This window comes from Aulonocara stuartgranti (genome assembly GCF_965226115.1).
Source record: "Aulonocara stuartgranti genome assembly, chromosome: 3".
NCBI lineage: Eukaryota > Metazoa > Chordata > Actinopteri > Cichliformes > Cichlidae > Aulonocara > Aulonocara stuartgranti.
The window spans coordinates 41,808,401-41,833,200 of NC_138941.1; the positions used below are offsets into that span (position 1 = coordinate 41,808,401).

The 24,800-nt window shown below is 39.5% G+C and overlaps 2 protein-coding genes across 4 annotated transcripts; one reads left to right on the forward strand and one right to left on the reverse strand.

The window, feature by feature from the left end:
* Positions 1 to 13,264: 13,264 nt before the first annotated feature.
* On the forward strand, positions 13,265 to 16,411 carry cxcl19 (chemokine (C-X-C motif) ligand 19). 2 transcript variants are annotated; one of them, XM_082528999.1, is made up of 3 exons: positions 13,265 to 13,373; positions 14,482 to 14,617; positions 15,862 to 16,411. In XM_082528999.1, exons 1-3 carry the CDS (start codon positions 13,322 to 13,324, stop codon positions 15,980 to 15,982), a joined length of 309 nt encoding a protein of 102 aa, XP_082385125.1. In that variant the 5' UTR covers positions 13,265 to 13,321; the 3' UTR covers positions 15,983 to 16,411. The 2 variants fall into 2 exon arrangements, with proteins under 2 accessions (XP_082385125.1, XP_082385124.1); XM_082528998.1 differs by lacking the exon at positions 13,265 to 13,373 and having other exon boundaries at positions 13,888 to 14,617.
* Positions 16,412 to 18,151: 1,740 nt separating this feature from the next.
* trmt10b (tRNA methyltransferase 10B) lies at positions 18,152 to 22,372 on the reverse strand. 2 transcript variants are annotated; one of them, XM_082527538.1, is made up of 9 exons: positions 22,322 to 22,372; positions 21,916 to 22,062; positions 20,727 to 20,835; positions 20,497 to 20,627; positions 20,234 to 20,386; positions 19,940 to 20,018; positions 18,923 to 18,990; positions 18,708 to 18,831; positions 18,152 to 18,622 (listed from the first exon to the last, which is right to left on the reverse strand). In XM_082527538.1, the coding sequence occupies exons 2-9, from the start codon at positions 22,057 to 22,059 to the stop codon at positions 18,498 to 18,500; spliced, it is 933 nt and encodes a 310-aa protein (XP_082383664.1). In that variant the 5' UTR covers positions 22,060 to 22,062; positions 22,322 to 22,372; the 3' UTR covers positions 18,152 to 18,497. The 2 variants fall into 2 exon arrangements, with proteins under 2 accessions (XP_082383664.1, XP_082383665.1); XM_082527539.1 differs by having other exon boundaries at positions 22,269 to 22,343.
* Positions 22,373 to 24,800: the final 2,428 nt, after the last annotated feature.

Sequence of the window (24,800 nt, forward strand, 5' to 3'; positions counted from 1 at the left end):
AATAAATGTATTTGTTTATTCAAACAATGTGAAACATTATTAATACTATTAATTAATAGTATACTTGTAAGGTTAGTATTGTGATAGAGTCGAGTATATTTAATTATACTCTTGTAGACATTATGACATTATGCTAGTACAATTATGGTGAACAAAAAGTACATCCAAAAGTTAATTTCAAGAATACTGTTATGTACTAAAACGGGGGCCAATATAGTCCCAAGAAGCATTATTAGTATACGTACTAGGTAAGGTATACTTAGGAAATATAATTGAAGTATACTTGTTTTTGTATGGCCAGCAACAAAAACGAATGGCTACATTTAGAGTAATGTTTAAAAATGGCTTCATTTAGCAGGGTGTTCCTTTTTTCTCTTCTTATTCTTTCTTATACTGGACCTTCATTTGTTTTGTATAAGGTGGTACTTTTTAAGACACCTCTGCCTAACTACAGTGAACTAACCTAATAATATGCTCTGGTCGTCATTTTACACAAGTTAAGGTGTCACATCCATGAAACCTACACCACTAACCAGCATCAGTCCTACAACTTCACTCTCAAAATTAATAAATCCTGGGACAAGCAGAAACTGTATTTTTAGCGGTGCATTTTGTTGCAGGCCAGACTGCTATTAAATGCTCTCCTAAAGAAATAATTCCTTTGTAGCACCACTTCGTCTTGGTTCAGAAGAGATGTCCTGGATATACGTGATAATGTAACACGGGTGTTTATGTTTGTTCATGTTTAGCGCGTTGGGTTGTGTTTTTAAAGCGATTGTTACATTTTTAAAGTTTTGTAATGTGACAGGTGCGATAGCCGACACCACACCTTCACCTGACGTACAACGTGACGTATGACGCACACGTCGGGTATGCACTTTCTAAACAACAATGGGGATAGAAAATATTGCTCGAGTGGTTAATGCTCCGTTCGCTGGTTGCCAACCACCATTAAATAACAACAAGAAGAAAATATTGATCTGCTTCTCTTAGTTTTGCACGTTTAAGACGCAATTCAGACTCAAACAAAGCTGTAAAGCAGGAGAACAACATGGCCATCAACTATTCTGTGCCACAGATCCAGTTCGCTGCAGCACAGAGTGATGATGAGACCGTTAACATGTGCAACTTAGAAGTAGTCAGAGGTAACTGGATGTTCAATCGGGTTAAATGCAAGGTTGATTGGATTATATCTGAAGATCATATGCTATTCGTGATAACTCTGCTAGACTCCAAATTGCTCGTCCATGCGGGAGTATCTCAAAATTAAATGAAACCACTTAACACTTTTTCCCTAAAACGGACTGACATGGGACACATTAAAGTTGGATCGGAACCAGCTAATCAGTCTGAAGGTAAGTGTTTTTTTTACTTATTCGAGAGAAGTCCGAAATGCGTTCTTATTACTGTTTGTTTTGACTTTTAAGCTACCCTACCCGGATATTTTCATTCAAATGCTAAGACAAAATGTCAATATCTATGAATGTGGAGACTCAAAAGACTAGTTAGGTTATGAGACTTGATAGAAAACTTGGACGTTTGCAACAGGTGAATCGGTGAACTACCGAGGTTGCGCCCAAATGCTTAAAGCTGTTAGCTGGTCAGTGTTTTCAGGTGTGCTTGTACTACCTGTACGGTGCGGAGTGCTGACTAAGTCACGTTAAACCCATTAAAGAGTCGAGCTCAAATATCTTTTCATTTTTGTGCACTGCTCTCTTCTCGGCACACATTTTCTGCCTTTTGTGAATAATTTTGATCATGTAAAAACTGGGAATTGGTCCCTATTGACAATACTCTTATTCTTTTATTTTTTGCATTGCATATGTCATTTAGGAAAGGTAATTGGTCACTGAACTTTTTGCAACTATGTGTATTTCTAAATTTTGTGGCTTCAGTGCACGCAAATTTATATTGTTCAGTTTGCATGTTAAAAGCCTGCCAAGCACCCCAAGGCTGATTATGCTTGGTCAGAAGTCATTTATGAAATAGAGCTGATTAGACCGTATTAAAATTTCTGTTTGGCACAGGAGCTTTTCTTTGACACAGGTATCCAGTCTCTGTTTTGTTAGCTCAAATTTCTGTAATTTCCTTTATAAACCAAGGTTTTTGGACATGTGTCTCAGTGAATCCAGCAAAGTAACAATATCAAATTTCACATTACATATTACTGATCAACATAGTAGTCTAGCTACACCAACAGCAGAAATACTGAAGTCAATACTGTAAAGTTTAACAGCAGCACAAACTATAAACTCCAAAATAACCATACAGTTGATTCATCTCCGGTAATTTAATTGGGCTGACTCTTTGTTAGGTGTGTTTCATGTGCAGAATAATTCCCAATTATGTACAATTATAATATGTTAAAATGGACTTATGTACATAAGGCCATTAATAATTAACTGTACATAGCTATTTGCTTTATGACTATCTAGACAGTGTGAAGAAGTGAAGTATTGAAATTATTTTATGTTGCATAATGACAACATGTTGCCCCTATACATTTAAGGACAAAGTTCAATGACCGCCACCTGCTGGATGGTGAGTGCAGAGGGGCGTGTAATCTTCTTTGGTTCATTCTATGTATTGAACCTGGAATACCAGGAGTCAGCGTGTGCAGGTTTTTTGTAAGGATAAACCCTGAAGAGGGAACAAAATGTACCTCCAAGTGTGGGACAAGCAGAAGGACTGGGACCACTGTGAAGCGAAAGGTTGTTCACATTAACCCTCATGTCACAACTTTCCTCCAGCGGCTTACTGAATTTGAGTGGAGAACTTCAAATTAGGTAACTGTTTTTGCCATTTTTAGTGAATTTCTTGTATAATTTAAGTGACCAATGTGTTGTTACCCATGTCTCCACAGATGATCCATGGCCCATGCTTTCTGGACATTTACACAAGACGAGCAACAATGAAGACAAGCTCTCTTGCCATCTTGCAAGACGCTGTCTCTGTCCAATAGGTTTTTTGAGTGCAACAGTTTTGGGGTTTTTTTTCCTTCTTTTACCCATTTGTTAAAAATTATTTCAGCTACTTACACTTTAATTGTCACATGTATTGGCTCACCCTACAAATCAATGAACTCAGTCCACAAAGCAAGATCAGGGTTCAGTGCAGGTCAGTCAAGTTCCTTCACACCACACACGCTCATCCATGTCCTTGTGGACCCTGTTTTGTGCATTGATTTGGTAGTGTGAGCCAGTATTTTGGACAAAGTGTATATAAAGGCAGAAGTGTGGGGCTTGATATTATATTCATTACAATTCAGTTTATTTGTATGGTGCCAACAAAATGAATGCCAAGGCACTTCACACTGTAGGTTTAAGACCCTACAAAATATAACTAAGAAAACCCAACACCTGAGCATATGTTGTCTGCCATGATATGGATATTGCATCATATCGTTATTGTTTGTACAACCATCTGAGAAAATAATGGATTACATGGTTTAGTAAAAACAAGTGCTTCCTCAATGAAAATATGTTTTCAGTTCTTTTCAGTTTTTGATTTTGGAAATGTGTATTTCAGCAGGGAAAAATCAGAACTGAAATAAAGTGGTGTGAAGCACATGAATTATATTTTGTGTGTGCGTGTCTATCTATCCATCCATCCAATTTCTTTGGAACCCTCCAGTCTCTTACAGTATGTTACTGTTAACTGAAATTACGGTCAATTCCGACCTGTTAAACAGTAAATGGCCGCCTGTTGGGACACAGTATCCTCTAGCAGAGATGAATATTTTTGGTACTGATGATGCGTGATAACGGTAAGTTACTGGTTAATATATTGCAGTTTATTACCTTGCAGCGGGCTTACAGTGACATACCGTGAATAAACGGTAGTATACCAATTTCTTAATCACAGTATGATGTTACTTTGTTGATGTAATTTATGACATAGCGACATAACGGTATCTCACTGGCGTCACTGTCGCCAGTGAGATACCGTAAAAAAGGCTACGGTGCGTTACCATAATTTGTCCAAGAGTATTATACCACACCAGCAAAAAACGGTATCATCCTGCAGAACGGTAAGCTACCGTAACACGGCTTCACAGTATGACGCTGGCAACAGTGACGCCAGTATGTTACCGTAAAGTGGCGATGAAAAGTCTAACAGTGTAGTGACTACATACAGAGAGGTGTGTAGAAACACAAAAACATAGAAAGCACCCAGCAGCCAGGACCTACTGCAGCATAACCAATTGGGCTGGGATTTCTAGAACCGATTCCATTCTGATTCAATTTTGATTCAGACAGAAATGTTGTAATTCTTCATTTATCAGTACTGACAGTTGTGAGACTTCATCAGAGGTGTAAACATCACAGCAGATGCCATTCTGTCAAAGTAACTGAGGATAAAACACAGAAAAACATGAAGGAGATTTTCTTGGCTTGTCTTTTTATAGCAGATAACCTAAAAAATACTCTGCAGTAGATCAAAAACAGAAGAAAACCATGAACCAACATATGAACATTACCTGATGCTGCTGAAGTGAAGCAGAGCAAAGTTACAGAGGTTTTATTAGAGACACAGCTAAGGGTTTTGCAATTTCTCATAATTTTAAAAAGTTAAAATTTCTTCGGTATTGAACAGCAGAAATTAGACTTTCTTGTAGGAAGTCATTTAAAAAAAACAGCAGCAGACTGTGCTGTAAACAACGGTAGACTGGTGCGTAATAAGCAAACAAATAATGCAGAAAAAAAGAGATTTGAGATGGGAAACTGTTCTTGAAGTTCACTGAGAGAGAGAGAGAGAGAGAGAGCTGTGCAGGAAGTGTGGCTTTTATCGTGGTGGGAGCAAAACAGCAAAGGTCAGAGGGAATAAATGGCAATTTTTATCAAATGTGAAGCGTAGTTTTGATCTTCTTTTGTTGCTGGTTCAGTGAATTTTGATCGGAGAGAGACAAAACCTGCAGCTTCAGAATCTGTGAGCTGTCGGCTTTCAGCGCCAACGGCATGTCTGTGTACGTGCCGTCGGGTGAAAGAGGCCAACATCTCACAGATCCTGATGCGTCGGGTCTGCGCTTAGTGTTTACGTCTTTGTGTGGAATCCGTTTATCTGCTGTCATTTACTGTTTTAGCTGGGTGTTGAAATAGTTTGTGAGGTTTAACCTGAGATTCTGGCAAAATATATTTACATTTACAAATTCATTCAGGATTTAATGAATTGATATCGCTTTATTCAAGCTAAAATCGATTTTAATCAGAAAATCGATTATTGAAACCCACTCTAGTAACCAAGCGGGGATTCAGGGTCACTTCCTTATTGCCTTCATTTTCCAGCTGAAGACATCGCCACCTTGCTCACTGAAGCTTAGAAACTTCAGTGAACATCAAAAATGTGTCACAGATGTCACAAGCAGTCACCACAAGGTTGGTGACACAGACAAACTACCTCTATGGCTCGCTTGGGAGACTAAAGAGGAATGCGGCAGATGTCTATCAATAGGGAAGGTAATTACAGTTGAAACCTCCAGCTTACAGTTTTCAATCTTACTGGAACCACAATATCTGACAGCAGTTCCACAGTAGCTACTGCTGACTCCAAGTCAGCAGTAGCTACAAGTCATAATTTAAGTATTATTAGAAGTGAAGGAGACATTTTTCTTGCATTCCCTTACAGATTTACTCATTGACAGATTTACTGCATTTACTAAGTGTAGTGATACACGTGCACATCTGCAAACAATGAATAGAAAATGACCTTTTCAGCTGTGTTTAAAGGAACTTCCCATTTTCTTTCTTTTTATCATTTTATTTATTGGAAAGTGTTCAAACAATTTTATCATAAAGAGAAGTGTAAGTAAACTTTAAGCAGAGTGCACCAGAAACAGTAAAATATTAGGCATATCATATCATATCATATCTGAAATTGAGATCTCTAAATTATTCATATTACACTGATCATATAAAGACTTATGTGGTACATAATGCTTAGCCTTCAAAATAAGATGCAGTTGGTAGAAGCTATTTGACTACAGAGGACACTTGTTTGTCCAATTTGAAAGAGCTGTCCAGCAGCACACCTAGTGGAAGGCACGAGAGCCAGAGATTAATAATAACTGCTCATGCACTGCTTCCTAGAGTGCATGAGAGAAGTCAAGGAATGGCTTTTGGGCAATTCTCTTATCTTAAATGAAAAGAAAACCGAAATTGTGGTATTTGACAGTCATTTCCCCCGGGGCCAGCTAGTTGATACCTTTGGATCCCTCACCACTTTTCTCTCTGACACTGTTAGTAATCTGCACGATCTGATATCGTCATGTTGGTGTTGTTCCAGCATCAACATTGCAAGTGACCAATCAGAATGTTGTAACGTCATACTTTTGCGACTTCGGGAAAAACCGCCGTAAAACCAAAAACTGCACTTAAGCTGCGAGAAACCGCGTGTCTTTTGTCCTGTCTTCCTCCCCTCGCCCCAAGGTTGAGGCAAATTGCCGCTCCTCCCTGAGCCTGGTTCTGCGGAATAAATCTGTGATTTTCAAAGACTTTTTTTTTTTTTGCATTCTCAATGATTCATGCTTTCGTTTCCCTCTAACTGTGGTGAATTTTAAAAAACAGTTTAATGAGTCACAGGTATGCAGCTGTGAAAAGTGCCCTGTCTTTTACCTCCTTGGCCTGATCATGTTAAAAGATTATGGCATTTCACTTCTCTGGAAGTAGATCAGCAATGCAAAAGATCCTTTATCAATGAGTGAACTGTGACATCAATTTCAACAGATACAAATGACACCTGAAGTCAGGCATGTCTCAACATAAACCAGTCGCACAGGAAATCCTTATGAGTAAATGAAGGTAGAAAGTTTAAATGCCAAAGGACTGCAACAGCAGGATTTCCACTGTGGGAGGACGGGAATAACGAAAAAAAAAATTCAGCCACTTCTTACATCCTTGACCAGGGTCAATCTAAATATATTTATGTTTAAGTAAAATATGAAACTGCAGCAGTTTAACATTAATTATATTTTTCTACCTTTTCCAGTTATTCCAAGGTGCCAGTGTTTGAAGACCAGTAAGTCAATAAGGATCGCTCTCATCGCTTAACTCAAGGTGGACAAGCCTCGTCCATACTGCGACAGGAGAGAAGTCATGTAAATAGCCACAGTGACAGGAGAACGTTATTAATAAGAGCTCAGTCATTAATAGGGATTGTTCATAAAGTGGTTTTAAATTGTTAAATATAAATTTAAAGTCATATATTATAGTGCCATACTGAAGAATGGGAGTGAACGGTGCCTCGCAGGCTCCAAAGTGACTGCTCAGGTGTAATTACTGATGTGCAGAGCCTCGCACAGGCTCTGCACATCAGTAATTACACCTGCATGGAAGAAATATATTTAATGTAAATCTCCATCCAAACAAACAGCAGGTTTTAAGCTACACTCTGAGAAAAATTTTATTTCTTACAAAAATACTGATGGTTTTAGAGCAGTGGTTCAAAGCTGAGGGTGAAAACATATGACTTGTTCACTACCACTGGAGCTTTAAGGTCTCATCTCTCTGATATGTTGTTTTTACAGGAATTGGAGAGAAAATATGATCATCAGCCCCCAAACAACCACAGCATCAGGCACAGTGACAGAATCATCATGATCCACTTTGCATGTTTAACACTGTACACTAGGGCTGCCACAAAAGATTATTTTGATAGTCGACTAGTCAGATCATGCATCCATGGGCATAAAACGTGCAGCTTATTGCACCAGCAGCATCTGCTCTTATATAACTATCATTAGCTTACAGCTTGAAGTGTTTAAGGTATGTGATAACTAAAAATAAAGACAAGATGATAGTTTTTTAAACTTTTAATGAAATTTGCAGATTGTTTTGGTGAAGTTTAATAAACTCAGCCGTCTGCTCCTTGCTACCTAAAATATAACAGGACACCGGAGTAAATTCTCGACCAGCTCACACTTCTGTTCAATCAGTTTTCTGTTTGACGTTTATTCAGCTGTGTGAAAACTGTAACTTTAATCTCAGCCAAACCGATTTACTCAGAAACAAATAAAACACAAAAAAAAGGCCAAACAATAACAGTTTTAAGTTATCTAAGTGACTTATATATATTTACCCTGAGTAGTGAAAGACGGCGGTGGGTTTGAAAACGATTTGCCGGGAGTCCGGTCTTCACACCGGCTCTAGTGAGCCTTGCCCCCGGCTAGCTATCGAGCTAGTGGAGCGCTTTTGAATATATGTGGTGTCTTGATAAACTGAGCAGATATTTGAGGTTTACACAGCTACAATCTCGCCTGAAAATATGTTAAATGTTTATTTTGTGACCCAGAAAGAATAATAAGAGTAATATTAAAACTAAGTAGCTGCCGCCATTGTTGGAAACTGGAATTGGCTGGGCCGCGCTATGAATTCTGGGATAGGTTGGGCCACGAAGGATACACCCGACCTGTCCTCCAAATCTGGGGAAATGAAGAACGCATTTTTCGGACGCGTTTCAGGGAGTCTTCGAATTTGTATGTCGCTTTAATGTAATCGGCCTACAAATGCGGCCTCTGAAGGATGCAGCCCCTGAATTTTTGTTCACAGCTACGATACCGGACACAGCTTCATCTTTTTCGGGGTTTAACGGCAGCTGGCATCCTTGTTCATGCAGTGCTGCCATCTTCCGTTTCAGTCCGTTATTACACTCTTAAATCCTACTACTTATTCCTGCGTCTTTTGGGATCTTGCAAAGCTTCAAACGACACGACGATTTTGATAGTCGACATAATCGTGACTAGTCGACCAATCGTGGCAGCCCTAGTTACAACATGTGTCAATCAAGAAGAAGGAGCAGCACAGCTCTGGTTCTCATCACAAAACATAAATGCAAAGTAGACAGTGGCAGCTACAACTGACAGCAAGATCTAAACAGATTAATGTCAGATGTAAAATATTTATTATCCAAGTTCTCAGTCAGAACTGAGTGTTTTTTTTTTCTCTCTTTCAAAGCTGTCACTTTGAATGAGACTGATTAATGAGATTTGATGATTTACATCTGTCACCATTTTTCATTGTGGGTCAGCTGTTTCACAGTAGAGATCTGCTGCAAGCATGTGATTGCCTGTCACCACTACACTTAAAATGAAACTTTTTTGCCAGTATTTTTGTAAATTCTTGTCACATCACACCTATAGGTTGTGTTCAGCTCGGTAGCAGTGTTATGTAAAAGTGCAGGTTATATACTCACCAACCACTTTGTTAGTTACACCTTGTTATCAAAGGTTTGGACCCTCTTTTGTCTTCAGGTCAGTCTTACTGCAATTCTTTGTGGCACAGTTTCAACAAGGTGTAATGTTGCTCCCACATCTATTCATTGGTAGCCAACTTGTTCTGATTAAACATGTAACTCCAGACAGCAATTCATCTTCAGCAGAGCATGTGTGCCAAATTTCAGTTAGCAACAAGTGTCCTTCAAATAAAAGTCAAACAATCAGTAGAACCAGCATAATTTATAATCATTTATAATCATGCTCCACCTATACTCCAGATACCCACGGTGTGCCTCAAGGTTCTGTGCTCGGACCCCTACTCTTCACCATCTACATGCTCCACCTTGGTGATGCTCACTGTTGTCTCTGCTTTCCTCAGTACAAAACACTCTACACAGCTAACCACACAATCCTGAGTGAAATCAAACATGGATGTCATCTAACCTACTCAAGCTCAACAATAAGAGCTCTTGGTTGTGGCCCCCAAAGCTGTGCTCTAGAAGATCTGAGATCTGCTCATTAACGTAGACGATTGCCCCATCTCACCATCTTCAGAGGTTTACAGTTTACTCCACACTTTCATTGCAGGTTCATATCATATCTGTCACCAAAGCAGCTTTTTTTTCCTGTTAATGAATGTCTCTTGACTTTGTCCATCACTCACCGGGTCATGTTAAGGATTTCCTGCAAAGCCCCGGAGAGGCTCCAGTATGCCCAGACCTCAGCTTACCTTCAAATCCCCCAATGCCCTGGCCCCTCAGTACCTGTCTAACCTGCTGCACCCATACACACAGTCCTGGACACTATGATCCTCGGCCTTGGGTCTGTTGTCTGTCCCTCACATCAGCCCCCAGACCTCCAAGCCTTCAATGTGCTTTTTGTTCATTTATATACTTTTGTAAAGTATCCCTGGGTTTCTTGAAAGGCACTATACAAATCTAAGTTATTATTATTAGTGTTAGTACTAGAATCTTCCCACGTGGGCCAAGTAGGCGAGCAAACACATGCTTTCATCTGCAGAGCTCTGCCATTAATAATCAGCCTGTCTTTTTCATCACTGTGTCATTTAAGATAAATGAAACAGAAGATTAGCTAAAATAATAACTCACCACATATTCTCTCTGTTTGCATGCTGATTAAAACAAATGATCTTAAACTCGTTTTTATACAACACTCAGAGTTTTCATCATCTTTATTTACTGTAGTCACTGTAAGCCACAGCAATAAGTCCCATTCTAACAATATGCCCACAGAGAAAGAGAAAAAATTCCCACTGACTTTGTTTTTAAATGATGGCAAGTTTACCAAGTCATCCCGTAATGCATCATTTAATATGTTGAAGTCATGTGACTTGTGCTTGACCTATTATCATCCCACATTTACAATATTACCCAAACCTCTGCACGCAATTAATCATAAGGGAGACATATTTCATAACACAAACAAAAAAGACAGTGTCAGCTTTTTCTAATGACATGATGAATGTGGTTTAATTCTGACTAAATATTTCATATATGTATTATCCTTGTATCAAAGCTACATGATATCATGAACATTCATTTTTATATGGGTTAATCAGTCAAATAATTATTGCCTGTATGACATTTGAGATTTCAATTTAAAATGTTCTTTTAAATTATATATTGTTATAATTACACAAAATGTGTTCTAAACCCCAAACTGTTCCTGGTATACCTGACCTTTAGGACCCCCAGGCCTGTAGTTTTCTTCATTATCAGTTAGAGCCACTCCTCATCCTTTTCTTCTTCTTTTTTGGTGCAGCCCTATAAAATTGGGGTGCTCCTGTGGCCTCTCCCCTTTGATATCGACTTTTCCCAGTGGGAAAAGTCGATATCATTTCCTTTCCAACACTAATTATATCTTTATCCACCCTGATGTTTCTGATTGTGTGTTTTAGTTCATTATTGTCATTATTACGCCTGTCTTTACTAGATGCTGTGAATATGTGGTACATGTTTGCCACATATGTGTATAGGCACTGCTAATGCTAGCATGAACTCATAATTCTTGCTAGCTTGGAAGTTGTAGTGGGTTGAGTTAACCCTCGTCCCACCTATTGATTTTTGGCTATAGGAGCTGGAGTGGGCAAGTTATTTAGGTCTTTCTTTTTACCTTTCATTGTCAGACAAAATGCACAAACACACCAGTTACACAAATACAACAACAAAAAGTAGTTGTCAAAATTGAAAAAAAAAGGAAAAAAATGCGAGTTAAACACAAAAGAATTACAGCTCCACAACAAGCTAAACATAATCAACACATTACACACTCTTAGCATTCTTAAGTTATTCTTACCACATCCTGTAATATTAGCAGAGTTGTATTAATAGCAGCCTGACAAACAACATAATATAAACTTTTCTGTTAGCTCTGGTTTTGGTCGCCACCAGACGTAGAATGGAGTTTTATCTGTTTGCAGTGAGACTGAACCAAATCACACACACAAAAACAGCCCCTTGTATCAAAACAAAGACCTGAAGGAGGCTAGACTATTACATTAAACCCATCTGACTGCTAAATTGGTCATAATAATGTGTTAGATTAATGCTATGCTCTTAGACTCTGTACTGTCTAAAGTACTGCTGCTTTTTTTGTACCTTATAGATAGCGAGCTTAAATTTCTGGTGTCCATGTAATTTTGCACCTTAATGTACAGGTGCATTAATGGCCTGTTGAAAAGAGATGCAAGATAGACTTACACTTGATACACTTGATATTTTTATGTATTACGGCTGCATCTGACCCAACTGAGGTCTACCAGTTAGCCTGCACTGTTTTTACAAAGGTTTCCATTAATGGTCAAATACTTTGTTTAGATATAGTGAAAAAGCTGTAAAATGCTTAATTTTAAAACAGTACATTGTGGTGCAATGTGAAACCAGAGCACAGGGTATAAAAATGGAAGAAAATTGGTACTTTTAACTTAAATAAACTTTAAAACTTTACATTTTAAACCTATATGATCTCTCTTGGCCCTCAAAAATGACCACAGAGAGATCCCGAGGTCTAGAATCTGTGTAGCTACACCTGTATACATAGAAACTGACTTTTCCTGGAGTCACAGTTTCACTGTTTCAAGAATTATATGAGTTACGCCTTTCACACTGAAAACATACATATACATAAACAACATAGTGTCTACTGTGCACTGACTCAGCCGTACATCTGCTCCTAAAGGTCAAAGGTCACTCTTTTGAGTATTCCAGTGTTCACGTTTCAGACAGTGAGGACAGATAGTTTCAGAGAGACGTGAAGGAGGCCATCTTTGTCTGCTCTACCTAAACAACAGTCTGCCACCTACAATCCAGTCTTGAGTTCCCTTCTCAGGCGTTTCGACCCGCGCTCACACCTCGCCTCAGGTGACCTCAGTAGGTCACATGTTAGGACGCCGCAAGGTCTCACGGTTGTTTCAATGGTTGGCCCTGGCGACGGTGAGAACCTATGCCTTTTTTCACACTTGGGCACATGAGATGACTCACATGATCATTAGTGACTCAACCACCCATAGAACCAGGACAAATGGGGATGTTTGTGAAACTTGTATTTGTAGAAGGACTAGACCTGCATCACAGTTTCAGTTGTACTACGGCTGCATAAACTACGATAAACTGAGATTGTTTACAAAACTGTGTCTGCTGATCTTTTTCCTCTTTCAGTGTGAGAAGGGGGATCACAGAGTTTACACAGAGTGTTGTGCTTCTGCAGAATTGTGACAAACAGAAGGGACTCGCAGCCTTTTCCTGGACACCCAGACATACATGTCCCAACTGTGTGGTTCATTTCTGGGACTGCTGACCGCAGCAAGCATGGTGTCTAACCTCAGTCGGGCCTCTGATCGTCCCCTGAACCCACCGTCCCATGACTGCCTTCTGCTGCACATGTGAACGCAACAAAATGAAACCAACGTGCACACTCACACATACCTCTCTGTGTGTGTGTTTTTCAAAATTAATTGCAGAAGTTCACAACAATCACATGATTAGATGTATGTATAAATATTAGAGTGCAGATGCAAGAAAACAGTTACAACAGCTGGAATACATCAGTCTGTGTTCAACAACAGAGCAAGCAGCCGCATCAGCAAGAAACAAGATGAAACTCTGCGTACTGATTGTGTTTGGGACCCTGCTCGTCCTCAGCCACGGTAAGAACTGGATCACTACACAGTAAGAAGTTTCTGTGTGAATAAACATTTCTGTTCTCTGGAAAGCGTAACGTGACCTTAATGTTTAGAAATTAAATTTGCTGGTGGAAACAGAAATAGGGAGAATATTTTTCCACATCTCTGCACGAAAAGGGGAATTCATTTGCAAATACTGCATGACAAGAACAAAAAACAAACAAAAAAAGATTCATTGCTTACTAGAAATGTTCAAATCCACAAATACTTTTCTATAGTCATTTAAAATAAAATGCTAATTTAATGGATTTCACAGGTAGGATAGTTAAAAAGATTTAAAGTGCACAAAAATGTGTATATTTCCCTCTATTTGAAAGTGTGTTTTGGAATTATTATTATTTTTTATTGACTTAAAAAAAAGAATACAAATGGATTAAAACTTTAACTAATGGAAAACCTTACTGAGCGTTTTACGGGCCCTTTTTTGTCCATGTGACTTTTCTAAGTGGTGTCACATTTCAGCGTGATCGTGACCAGACCGTTTCACCATCTATTACGGTACGTCTTTCAGTTCTTCAGTAAGAATGGAGAACGTCTTTGTGCGAGTATTTTACAAACAGGAAGATGACTGGAAGAGCAAAAAAAAAGGGAAGAGCTTTTCTTAAGAATGTCAAAACACCAACTTGGGAGGAGATGATGAAACGTGCTGTTGGAAAGCTTTCCAGTCACTGAGTTGTAGTTGTGTGTGTGTGTATGTGTGTGTGTGTGTGTGTGTGTGTGTGTGTGTGTGTGTGTGTGTGTGTGTGTGTGTGTGTGTGTGTGTGTTACACTGACTGCCAAGCGAATTTTGGCACAGGCTGGCTTTGCTTCTTCCCAGCATGACTTCCTCCCCCGAGTTTCAATGAAACATCATTATGTAAAGCGCACGACTCATCTTGTTTAGAGCTGCTTTAGATTTTCTTTGACACTGGAGAATAATACAAGCTGTAAAACAAACATCACCCTGAAAACATTCACATGACCTTTGAAGTAAACGCAAGCTTGATTGATGTCTTCAAGTTTATATTCAAGTTCACGGGAGGTGAGAAAGGAAAGATAAAGCTGTTTGCTGTCAAATGTGTGCTGACGACAGGGATGCCGCCAATCAGCCGTGACTACAACACCCACTGCCGGTGCCTGCAGGTGGAGTCGAGGATCATCCCTCCAGACACCCTGAGGAGCATCAAGCTATTCCCTGAGGGGCCTCACTGCCCGGACACAGAAGTCATGTAAGTCAGCCTGTCACAATCACCCTTTAAATCTAAAGGCTTATTATAAAAATAGGATTAGGTGTCTCACATAATCCAATTTAGATTTAGATGCTTTTAACAAAGGAAATAATTTATAAAAAAGTATTTTTTGGAACATTTGGTCCCCAGTATCTTAAACAATCTTGATTAAGTCTTGTATAAACACTGTAAACTGTATATAATTCATGGATTGATTTAAATAAATACAAATAAATACAAAAGGAAACTTATTTGAGCTTGATCTGGCAAATCTCTTACATTTTTGCTTAAAAGTTTAAAAAGATTTGTGCCAATTAAGATTTCTGTAAATTATAAATTATGTGCATTTTGATCTTCTGTCACTTTTAATCTCTTTCCCCGATTTAAGGGACATTATTTACATTTTTTCATGTTGCATCACTTTTTTAATCCAACTAGATCTTCCAGCCAAACTGGGAGTATCATCGCTCTTAAACACAATTCCAAATGTAACCTTAAAAATAATACCATAGCTTATTGTTTTTTAAGCCAAATTACTCAATTAATTAAATAATTAACTAGAAACTTATTTTATGGAAAACACTGAAGGCCTTTTTTTTAAAGCTGGCAGCAGTATTATTTGTTGAAACATGTTTAATGATGCTCATACAAACAGAGCATTGATAACATCGTTAATCAAACTGCCTGACGGGTACTTGGCTGGAATTAAACTCTGGGATCTGCTTACACGGATCAGATTTTCTCTCCGTGAAGTTCCAGTAAGGCCTCTTGGAACTGTTTCCCAACACTTTTTACATTTTTGTATAACTTCACAGTGAGTTCACTGAGGTTTGTCCACATCACAGTTTTGCAAATACCTGCAGAGATCAGCTCCACACAGAGTTTGTGTTTTCAGTCAACAGGTTCACTCTCATTTCTCTGATTGCACCATGTTGTCTTTAATCACCTGAGTGTTCAGTCTCAGTGACGATTTTATCGATAGCTGGTTTGATTACTGTAATCTGTGAACTGCACATGGATTTTCACTTGAAATTGTTATAATTCCCTCGACGTTTAATATGTTCTTTTTGGTTCTTTTAATTCCTGGTAACTGTCTTGTGATTGCAGTTTGATGATTTTGTGGGGAAAATAATTTAAATAAAGTGAATCAGATGCTGGCTGACAGATCCAAAGTATCACAGAGAGGTTTGCACTGAGCACTACTTACCTTTAAGCACTGACTGACTGTAATTCTCTTTAATCAGAGCTGGACTGGCAAACGGAGCAAAGGTTTGTCTGAACCCTCATTCTGCCTGGGTGAAGAAGCTGATCAACTTCTTTCTGGAGAAGCAGCAGACGGGAATGACCTCCAAGAAACGGGCATAAATCCTGCAGTTGTCTGCAGCTACCTGACCACTGAGCCATGACTGAAGCCATTATTTAACCCACTTTGGCTTTTTCTTTTTCTTTTTTTTTTTGCTACTTTATTTTATTTCTACTGATTGTTTATTTCTGAATATTTTACACCAATATATGGAACAACACTGATTTTAGAAAAAGAAAAGCTTCCTGTTTTCAGGGTGTTAAAGGAAAAAAACCCACCAGTCAAGTGATTGTATGAGCAGATCTTGCATGTAGCATTAAATATGTAGCACTGTAATACGTAACACTTCCTTTTTTCTACTTCCTTTGGTGAATCTTGTTGATCAGCAGCAACAAATGATTTAATGCTAAAGAAACACTCAGATCAATGCAGTTATTGCATAATGAAAATTAAGTTGCTGCAAAGAAAATAAAAATGTTTGAAAACTAAAATGTGTTTGTTTATTCCAGCAGCCAACTCATGTTTGGCCACATAAAACATCAATATTGTTAATATGTTTATTATGGTATTTTTTTTTAACATGTCAGCATACTATCACTGAAAAACTTCAACTTTCCACATCAGCTCTTTTTTATGAATGCATCACTGTTTTAGCCGTTTGGCACTCTTAATATCAGATTTCAGAAAACTTCACTTTCAGAAGAAACATCTGAACAGCATTTAAGCATTAAAACTCTAAACATACATTATTATGTACAGTATATCTGACCCATCGGGGTCATTAGCACCAAATAAAGTTTAGTTAAAGTAAAGGATTGTGTTGATCCACAAGAAGAGCGATGCACCAAAACCCACACACATTAACATTTACATAATATAAAAGCAAAACTTCAGATGTGAGACGACTGTTGCATCCTCAAACCTGATATTTAAAAAAAAAAGATTTTGAATGTGATTCAAGTCAGATCCTTCTTTCTTCACGATTCCTGCCTCCTTAATGAACAGTGGAATTGTAAAGCGCTTTGGGTGCTTTGAAAAGCGCTATATAAATGCACTCATTATTATTATTATTATTATTAACAACATTCCCAGCTCCAGCCACACTGAAGTATTCCCACTTCCACCATCGTGCTTCACTGTGCAGACGGTCTTCTTTGTGTTGCATGCCTATCACTTCTTCCAAACGTAAGCAGTGTGGCCAGAGAGTCCCAGCTTTTACTCATCTGACCAAAGGACGCCTAATCTTTCTCCACGTTGTCCTTAGCACACTCCAGCCTGGCTTAAAAGCATCTCCTCTGTAAGCTCTCACTGCATTCCTGTGCAGTGATTGTCTTCTTTGAGGCTACACTTTGTAGCTTTGAAATCTTTGAAATCTATCGCTTCCTGCATCTATTATTTAGGCAGACAGAGGAGATACCCCTAATATAGTGCTGTGAGCACATTAGCCTCAGACCAGCTGTTAAAACCTGTCTGTTTGTTTGTTTGCTTGCAAGGGGAAGCCAATCAAAGAAAGTCTGTTTTATAAGAATAGATTAACTGAGAGTCTGCACCAAGGACCAGTATAAGGTGATTCAGGATATTTTGAACCGTGAATCATGCAAAGCTACCCTGGAGCTGGAGATTAGCAACAGAGGTCCATTTTAAATATGCATTATATAAAATTTGGGTATTTGTTTTTTTAATTAACTCATCCTATGTTAGCTAGAACGGAGTCCGGCCTATTTAACCACTAAAACTGTTTTTTCTTTTCATAAGTTCTGTTTGATAATAATGTGCTTTAGCGATCGTGGCTCAAGAGTTGGGAGTTCGCCTTGTAATCAGAAGGTTGCTGGTTCGAGCCCCAGCTCGGACAGTCTCGGTCGTTGTGTCCTTGGGCAAGACACTTCACCCGTTGCCTACTGGTGGTGGTCCGGTGGCGCCAGTGTCCGGCAGCCTCGCCTCTGTCAGTGCACCCCAGGGCAGCTGTGGCTACAATGTAGCTTGTCATCACCAGTGTGTGAATGTGTGTGTGAATGGGTGGATGACAGGTTGTGTAAAGCGCTTTGGCGTCCTTAGAGACTAGTAAAGCGCTACACAAATACAGGCCATTTTTTATGCTTTTTTGTAAAACTGCAAATTGAAAGTGCAAGTGTGTATTAACTCTGTTTATACACATGAAGTTTAAAAAATACAATGTCTATAGAGACATTCATATAAAGCAAGATTTTCAGTGCAAAACACTTCACTGTTGGTCCATTTTAAGAAATGTAATCATCTTTCTATATACATATAAATTATACTCATAATGCTGCTGTTCACAGAAGCTGAAGTTGGAGAATAACAAATAAAGGCAGTATATGAAGACTCTAGAAAAACAGTAAAACAGTCAAAAATGCTCTTGCATGTGGTCCCTGCAGTCACTTTAAAGCTAATAAACATCTGTCAGTGTTAAAATGACTGAACAGCAGCGTGCTGTCCTCTTTAACCAGTCACAGCTCCCACCACCAGCATGAAGAGTCTTCCTCTAACAATGTCCTTTCACAGGAGTTTCAGTAGTTGATATGAAATTAAATGAAGTCCTTATTCTACAAGATGAGTCTATGTTGCAGGAGGAAGCGGCGAATCGCCTGCTGCAACCACGTAACCCTTCCCTGGAGGAAACCACGTCTGCAGGGCTTCCATCCAGCTGCCGGTGTCGCAGAAAGTCAACAAGATGTCAAACACTGCGGACACAGGAAAACTTTATTACCCAAAGCAGGTGGTAAAGACCTTTCAGTGTCCTCTGGACAAAACAAAATATTTGCTTGCCTTGATTAACAGCCAGGATCTTTGAGTGGAAATTCTTCACGTTGTCTTTTTTCACCATGTACTCGTCTATAGGCAGCCTCGCTGTGCGGACGCTCAGCTCTCCGGCTCTGGACAGGCTCAACTTCTGCAGAGGAGAAAATAAACCTACTAGATATAATACTTACAGTCCTACTCTATGCGATGTCTGTGTTAGGATCAGTTTTACAGAAAAATACCTTCTGGATGCTTTCATCCACCAGACCACCGAGGACGTAAACCTTGTCAGCATCCACGGATTCCAACGCTGAAAACAAAGGAGGAAAAAAAAATACCTTAATGAATGTCAGCAAATTATATAACGTACATGAGCTCACTGGCCACTGCATTAGGTACATCTTCCTAGTACTGGGTCGAACCCTCTTTTCTTTCCTTTTAATTCTTCATGGCACAGATTCAACAAGGTGCTGATAACATTACTCAGAGGTTTTGGTCCATATTGACATGAGAGCATCGCACAGATGCTGCAGATTTGTCTGCTGCACATCAACAATCTGAATCTCTTGTTCCACCACATCCCAAAGATGCTCTACTGAGATGTGGGGACTGCAGGGGTCATTTAGGTTCAGCAAACTCGTGTTCAAGAAACCAGGTTGAGATGTTTTGAACTTTGTGGACGCGGCCATCAGAGGATGGCACACTGTGGTCATAAAGGGTTGGACGTGGATGGCATCAGTACTCAGGCAGGCTGTGGTGATTAAATGATGCTCAGTTTGTACTAAGGGGCTCAAAGTGTGCCAAGAAAATATTCCCCACATTATTACACCATTACTGCACTGCCTTGTATGAACAGTTTGCATTTCAGCAGGTCGTCTTCACCATGTCTGAATTAATAAATGCGCTGAGTTACAGCGATGTGATTGGGTGATTCGATATTTGTGTAAAAGAGCAGTTGAACAGGTGTGCCTAATAAAGCGGCCACTGAGTGTACATCTTGTGCAATATTTTTGTTTCTCTGTAAATATTTTATTTATCTATTGTTAGCGTTTTAATGCTGTTTTCTACTAATCTCATCTTATTAAAGTTCCACATAACGAGAAACTAATTTTGAAAATAATATTAATGAAATGCTAAACAGGAGCAGGACAAGCAGCAGCAAACATGACAGCCAAATGGCGCCACCTGCTGGACAAATGATGCATTTCAAGAGCAAAACAAAGACATAAATGAAATCTAATCTAATTTATTTTTCACACCTTCTTCAGCATCTGGAGTGAGGTAGACAACCGATGCTGGAGGAAACAGGTCCAGACAGCTTCCGTCTGTTATATCCATCTGAACAAAACAAACACAGGAGACATGAGCACCTGCTCATAAAACACTGAGGCAATTTTGGTTAAAACATTTTGAGAAACCTAAACTCAAAAGTGTCCTTTAATGAGTGAATTACAGTCCTATAAATGCTTACATGCAAATTGTTTTAAAGATTTGCTGAAGGGTTTGTTCACTTAAAATCCTTTTAACTGTAAAAACAAACTTATATATATCACCGTGTAGTTGAGGAAGCCGTCATTCATTCGCACGCACTCTCTGTAGAGACGGCTGTCCTCTCTCAGCTCTGTCAGAAACAGGTGAAACGGTCGAGTCGCCTTCTTATTCGACCCGTAGAGCCGCCTCAGCTGGCCTGCCAGTCGGCTTATCTCCTGAAACACAAAACGTGCACTGCTGCAGTGAATAAACACCACCTTCTTAAATGAAAGGAGGTTTTTTTGGTAAGCTGAAAACGTTGTAAGGTTTTTCATTGTCCACCGACCTTATCAGACATGCAGTCTGTCATACTGAGGTCGACGCAGAGCTTGAGCCCCGTGGACCGAGCCTCAGCTAGACGCTCTTTAGTGATCGCCTTCATGACCCGCTTGGTAAACTGACGCTCTGTGCTAGCACCTGAATGTCAAAGAACACACAGGAAAGGGACAGATGCTGTGATGTCACCAGCTGGAGACTTTCAGTTCCTCCTTAAGCTTCTCTTTGTTTTCTCTTTACCGGACTCCAGCTCACGATTCATCTTCCTCCTCAGCTTCTCCTCCTTCCTCCTGCTCTTCTTCGCAGCCACTTGCTTCTCCCAGTGCCGCTGCTTCCTCAGGACATTCCTCTGTTCATTAACCAGACAAATAACTGTGAGCACAGCAATAATCCTCTCGAGCGTCAAGATATCAGAGGCACTGTTGGAAATCTCACCCTGTTCCTGTCATCCTCCTCTGTCACAGCAACCCTCTACATGTCCTCCTCCACTACATCCCTGAATCTTCTCTGAGGTCCTCCTCTTTTCTTCCTGCCTGGTAGCTTCATCTTCAACATCCCTTGTCCAATACATCAACCATTCCTGCTCTGCACATGTCTCTAACTTCACCTCTAAAATGCTCAACCTGAGTTGTCCCTCTGACGTCTCTTTATGTCAGTGCCACTGCCTCCAAACCATCATCGCTACCAGACCAGTAATCCACTTAAACTACAGGAAACCAGATTTACTTATAAATGTTGTCATTGTCTTTAATCCTGACATTAATCTGCAGTACATCATCAAATTAAGCGTACAAGCACGTGGTCCCACACCTGGGTGTACAAATTAAAGAGGATCATCAGGTCATCTCATATCATGTTGACCTCAAACCTTTATTTAGCAGTTTTCACACCCCTGGATAAAAAAGGGTAATTTAAAAATTAAGTAATTTAGTGATATCTGCAATTCAGATGATGAAGGAAGCCTCAACTGTTTCAAAATGTTAATAATAGCATATAAAGCTCTGCGTGGCCGAGCCGCAGACCCGCTGAGACCTTGATCCTCTGATCGGTGCTTCCTATGTGCTCCCTGCTCTCATTTTAAAACCAGAGGTGATCACGCTTTTCAAGCTGTAGCTCCTAAACACTGGAACAGCCGTCAGTTCAGCAGAATCTGTGGTTTGTTTTAACAAGATTGCTGAAAACTCATTTTTATAGGTTTGTTTTTCTTTAATCATTGTCCCATTATTTGGGGGTTTCTGTTCCTCTAGTGTGTGTGTGGAAGTGTGAATACAGGAACTGTAAGACCATATGTTTGATTATGTGTTTTTATTATGGGCCATGCTGACTGATCTTAATGTGTGCTTCCATCCAAACTGTGACGCACTGTGAGCCCTTTAAATGTGCTACACTAATAAAGTCACTATCATTAGTATTATCACTGTGCACTCACAGAACAGGGCAGGTCTTCTCTCCCGGGCTTGGGGTCCACAGCATCTGCCTCCACGTCGATGTGAAGCAGATCCATGAGCTCTGAAGTTCCATTCAGCTGCACTTCACTCGTTTCCGGTTTAGCATGAGCCATCCCAGCAGGCATGCCCTGCAAACACACACAAAAGAAACTTGACGCTCTTCTTTAAATGTCCACGCATTTCTCATGTTCTGTGGTTCATCTTGAGGTAGCTGCAGACTTTGAAACAGAGTCCGTGTGTGTGTGTGTGTGTGTGTGTGTGGAGACATTTCAGGAATTCCGTGTTTGTGTTGCTGTTTAAACCAAACTATAAACATAAACAGAAATTACTCAACGACACATTAACAGCAACACTGCAGGTTCAACAGAGAGAGAGCAGCGAACATGCCTGAGCCGGGAGATGAGTCGCCTCACAGCCTCCAGTTACTGAACATGTGAGCGGCGCAGATGGATGACGTAAGCGTAAATAATATGGAAGAGGCGGGTCAACATGATAAAAAAAAATAGGATTAATGCACTGTAACTCTTTATTGATCGGTCCAGAGCAACATAAACCCATTATTTGTTATTTTTTATGGTTTTATATTATATTTAAAAAACGTGGACAAAAACCAGGATTACTGTCAAATAGTTTGCTTTTACACTAAACAGCCAGTAGAGGGCGGTGTCACTTAATATGAAATGAATGCTGACGGATGGACGGACCCTTCATTTTGCTCTTTCACAGCATTCAATCCAGCACGTTTCTATCAAGAGTGTCTGCCTCATATCACAGTCTTTATATTTATCTTGTTTAGCTCCTTATTCTATTAGATTCAGGTTTTCTTACAGAGGACTCTACTATTTTATTTAAATCGCTTTATGTTCAGCTCCTTAATTTTATACTATTTTAAATGTTTAACCCTTGTTTATGCTGTGTTTTATTTTACTGAGCTGTTCTTCTACGTTTAAGCGTTGTTTGCTATAGGTCAGCTTTAATGTTGTGGCTCCTATAATGCAGGACTTCCCCAGCTTTGTGATAAAAACCACTTGTGCCAAGATTTTTACAATGATGCTGTGTAATAGTTCCCGCAGTTCAGTTTCCTGGGATTGTTAGCCTGCTGGCCTGTCGATCCCACTCGCAGTTCAGATTATTTAAATCTATGTGCCTGAGGAGGAAATTAGTGGACATGGATTACTTTTACTCTTATTGGACAAAAAGAAAAACTGCTACAGGACAGAAACATCTGCATTATGCTGCTAACACAACAGTCTCTTTGCGAGCAGCTGCACAGACAGCATGCTAACACTAATGTTAGTCAAGAAGAATGGTAAGTATGCGAAAATGTGTTTCAAGTCATTTTATGGGGAAACACAAACGTAATTCTAACGAGTTGTACGACGAATTACTTTCTCCTAGAGTAATTAGGTAATGCACTGCATTACTTTTAAGAGAAGTGTTCTATGCATTATGTGTAACACATTACTTTTTTGAATAATTACCCCACCACTGATCACAGCAAAGCGTTATAAATTAAGCTTGTGTTTACTTTTACTTCACGTCCTAATCAAGCAAAAATCCTGCAATTTATGTGTTTCATTGCCCGCAGACTCAGTTTACACCTTAGTATGGATGGTTAATCAAATAAATATTTTATTGTTGCATCTGTTTACTTGTGGCATGGGGAAGGTTAATAATTTGGCGATTTTCATGAAGCAGTGGAGTAGCAGAAAACCCACTCTAAACATCAAAATCTTGTTATTGAACATGTAATATAGCTCCATGTGAGCTTTGCTGAAATGTAGGAAGTTACATGACTTTAATTGTTTTTACTTAATTAGCAGTTTAAGCTATTGCTGATTAATGGTGGCTTGTAATCAAACGTCATCCCTCTCTGCTTGTGTTTACCTGACAGCTGCCACAGACAGATCCAAAGAGACTAGAGACTTTCTGAAAGGATAATGAATAACTCTAAGCTTTTGTTATGAAGAGTACATTTCCATATCTGTAATTACTGTTGTTCTGGCACAAAAAAAAAAGAAAATGCAAAACACTTGTCAAGATAGGAACAGGTTTACAGTCCTGTTTGTAGTCGGAAGACAAAAACAGGCGCACAGGTGACCTTTGCTAACAAATTGTTTTTATCATAAAAGTTTTTAACAAAAATATTTTTCTCATTTTATCTCTTTCTGTGTTACAACATGTATCGGCAGCATCCAGCCTTAGTGTGTGTTAAACAGATTGTTCCAAACCACGGCTCTAAATATGCGGATCAATCCTCTGTTATTGTTAGCATCCGAGGCTAACACGCGGCATGCGGCATCTCAGCAGCCAATGACAGACGTAGAGGAGGGGCATACCATCAGAGAGCATTGTGGGTACTCCAAAAGTAATTATTTATGTCACTTCAGAGCTCGCAGACGAGTACTGTTCGGTGTATTAACACCGAACAGTACTCGTTCGGTGTCACAACTACGATACGTGACCCAGTAAACATAAGCAGCACACACTGCTGTTAGCACCGTGACAGAGATGGACAGGGCCGTCATAGTAGTAGCTGGGTCGGGGCGCTTGTTCGTTAAGACTATACTTTCAGGGATCATTTCTATAGTGTCTAACTTGAGAAATGTGTTTCTAAAGTGTGTGGTCTCGCTAACCACGATGATGAGTTGGTGATACTCCTCCTTGAGCGCGAAGCGGGCCGAGAGACTTGATTTAATTCATATGCTCTCTGCTTTTGATGACCGTTCACTGTTTCTTCGGAAACAGCGATGGGAGGAGTATGATCAGAGTGGTTACGAAATGCTGTTAAAAAGAAGTTGTTAATTCTATTGGTTGCATAGTCAGCAAAAGCTATGTAAGTGTGTTGAACTACTCGATTTTGAGT

What these genes read in the sequence shown, in the direction of transcription:
- cxcl19 (XM_082528998.1), top strand. Translation starts at nt 14,367, where the DNA reads ATGACCTTTGAAGTAAACGCAAGCTTGATTGATGTCTTCAAGTTTATA. An exon ending in TGCCCGGACACAGAAGTCAT is followed by an intron (nt 14,618 to 15,861) that starts GTAAGTCAGCCT and finishes CTCTTTAATCAG; the next exon opens with AGCTGGACTGGCAAACGGAG.
- trmt10b (XM_082527538.1), bottom strand. Translation starts at nt 22,059, where the DNA reads ATGCCTGCTGGGATGGCTCATGCTAAACCGGAAACGAGTGAAGTGCAG. An exon ending in GAATCGTGAGCTGGAGTCCG is followed by an intron (nt 20,628 to 20,726) that starts GTAAAGAGAAAA and finishes TTTGACATTCAG; the next exon opens with GTGCTAGCACAGAGCGTCAG. An exon ending in GATCCTGGCTGTTAATCAAG is followed by an intron (nt 18,623 to 18,707) that starts GCAAGCAAATAT and finishes CTGTGTCCGCAG; the next exon opens with TGTTTGACATCTTGTTGACT.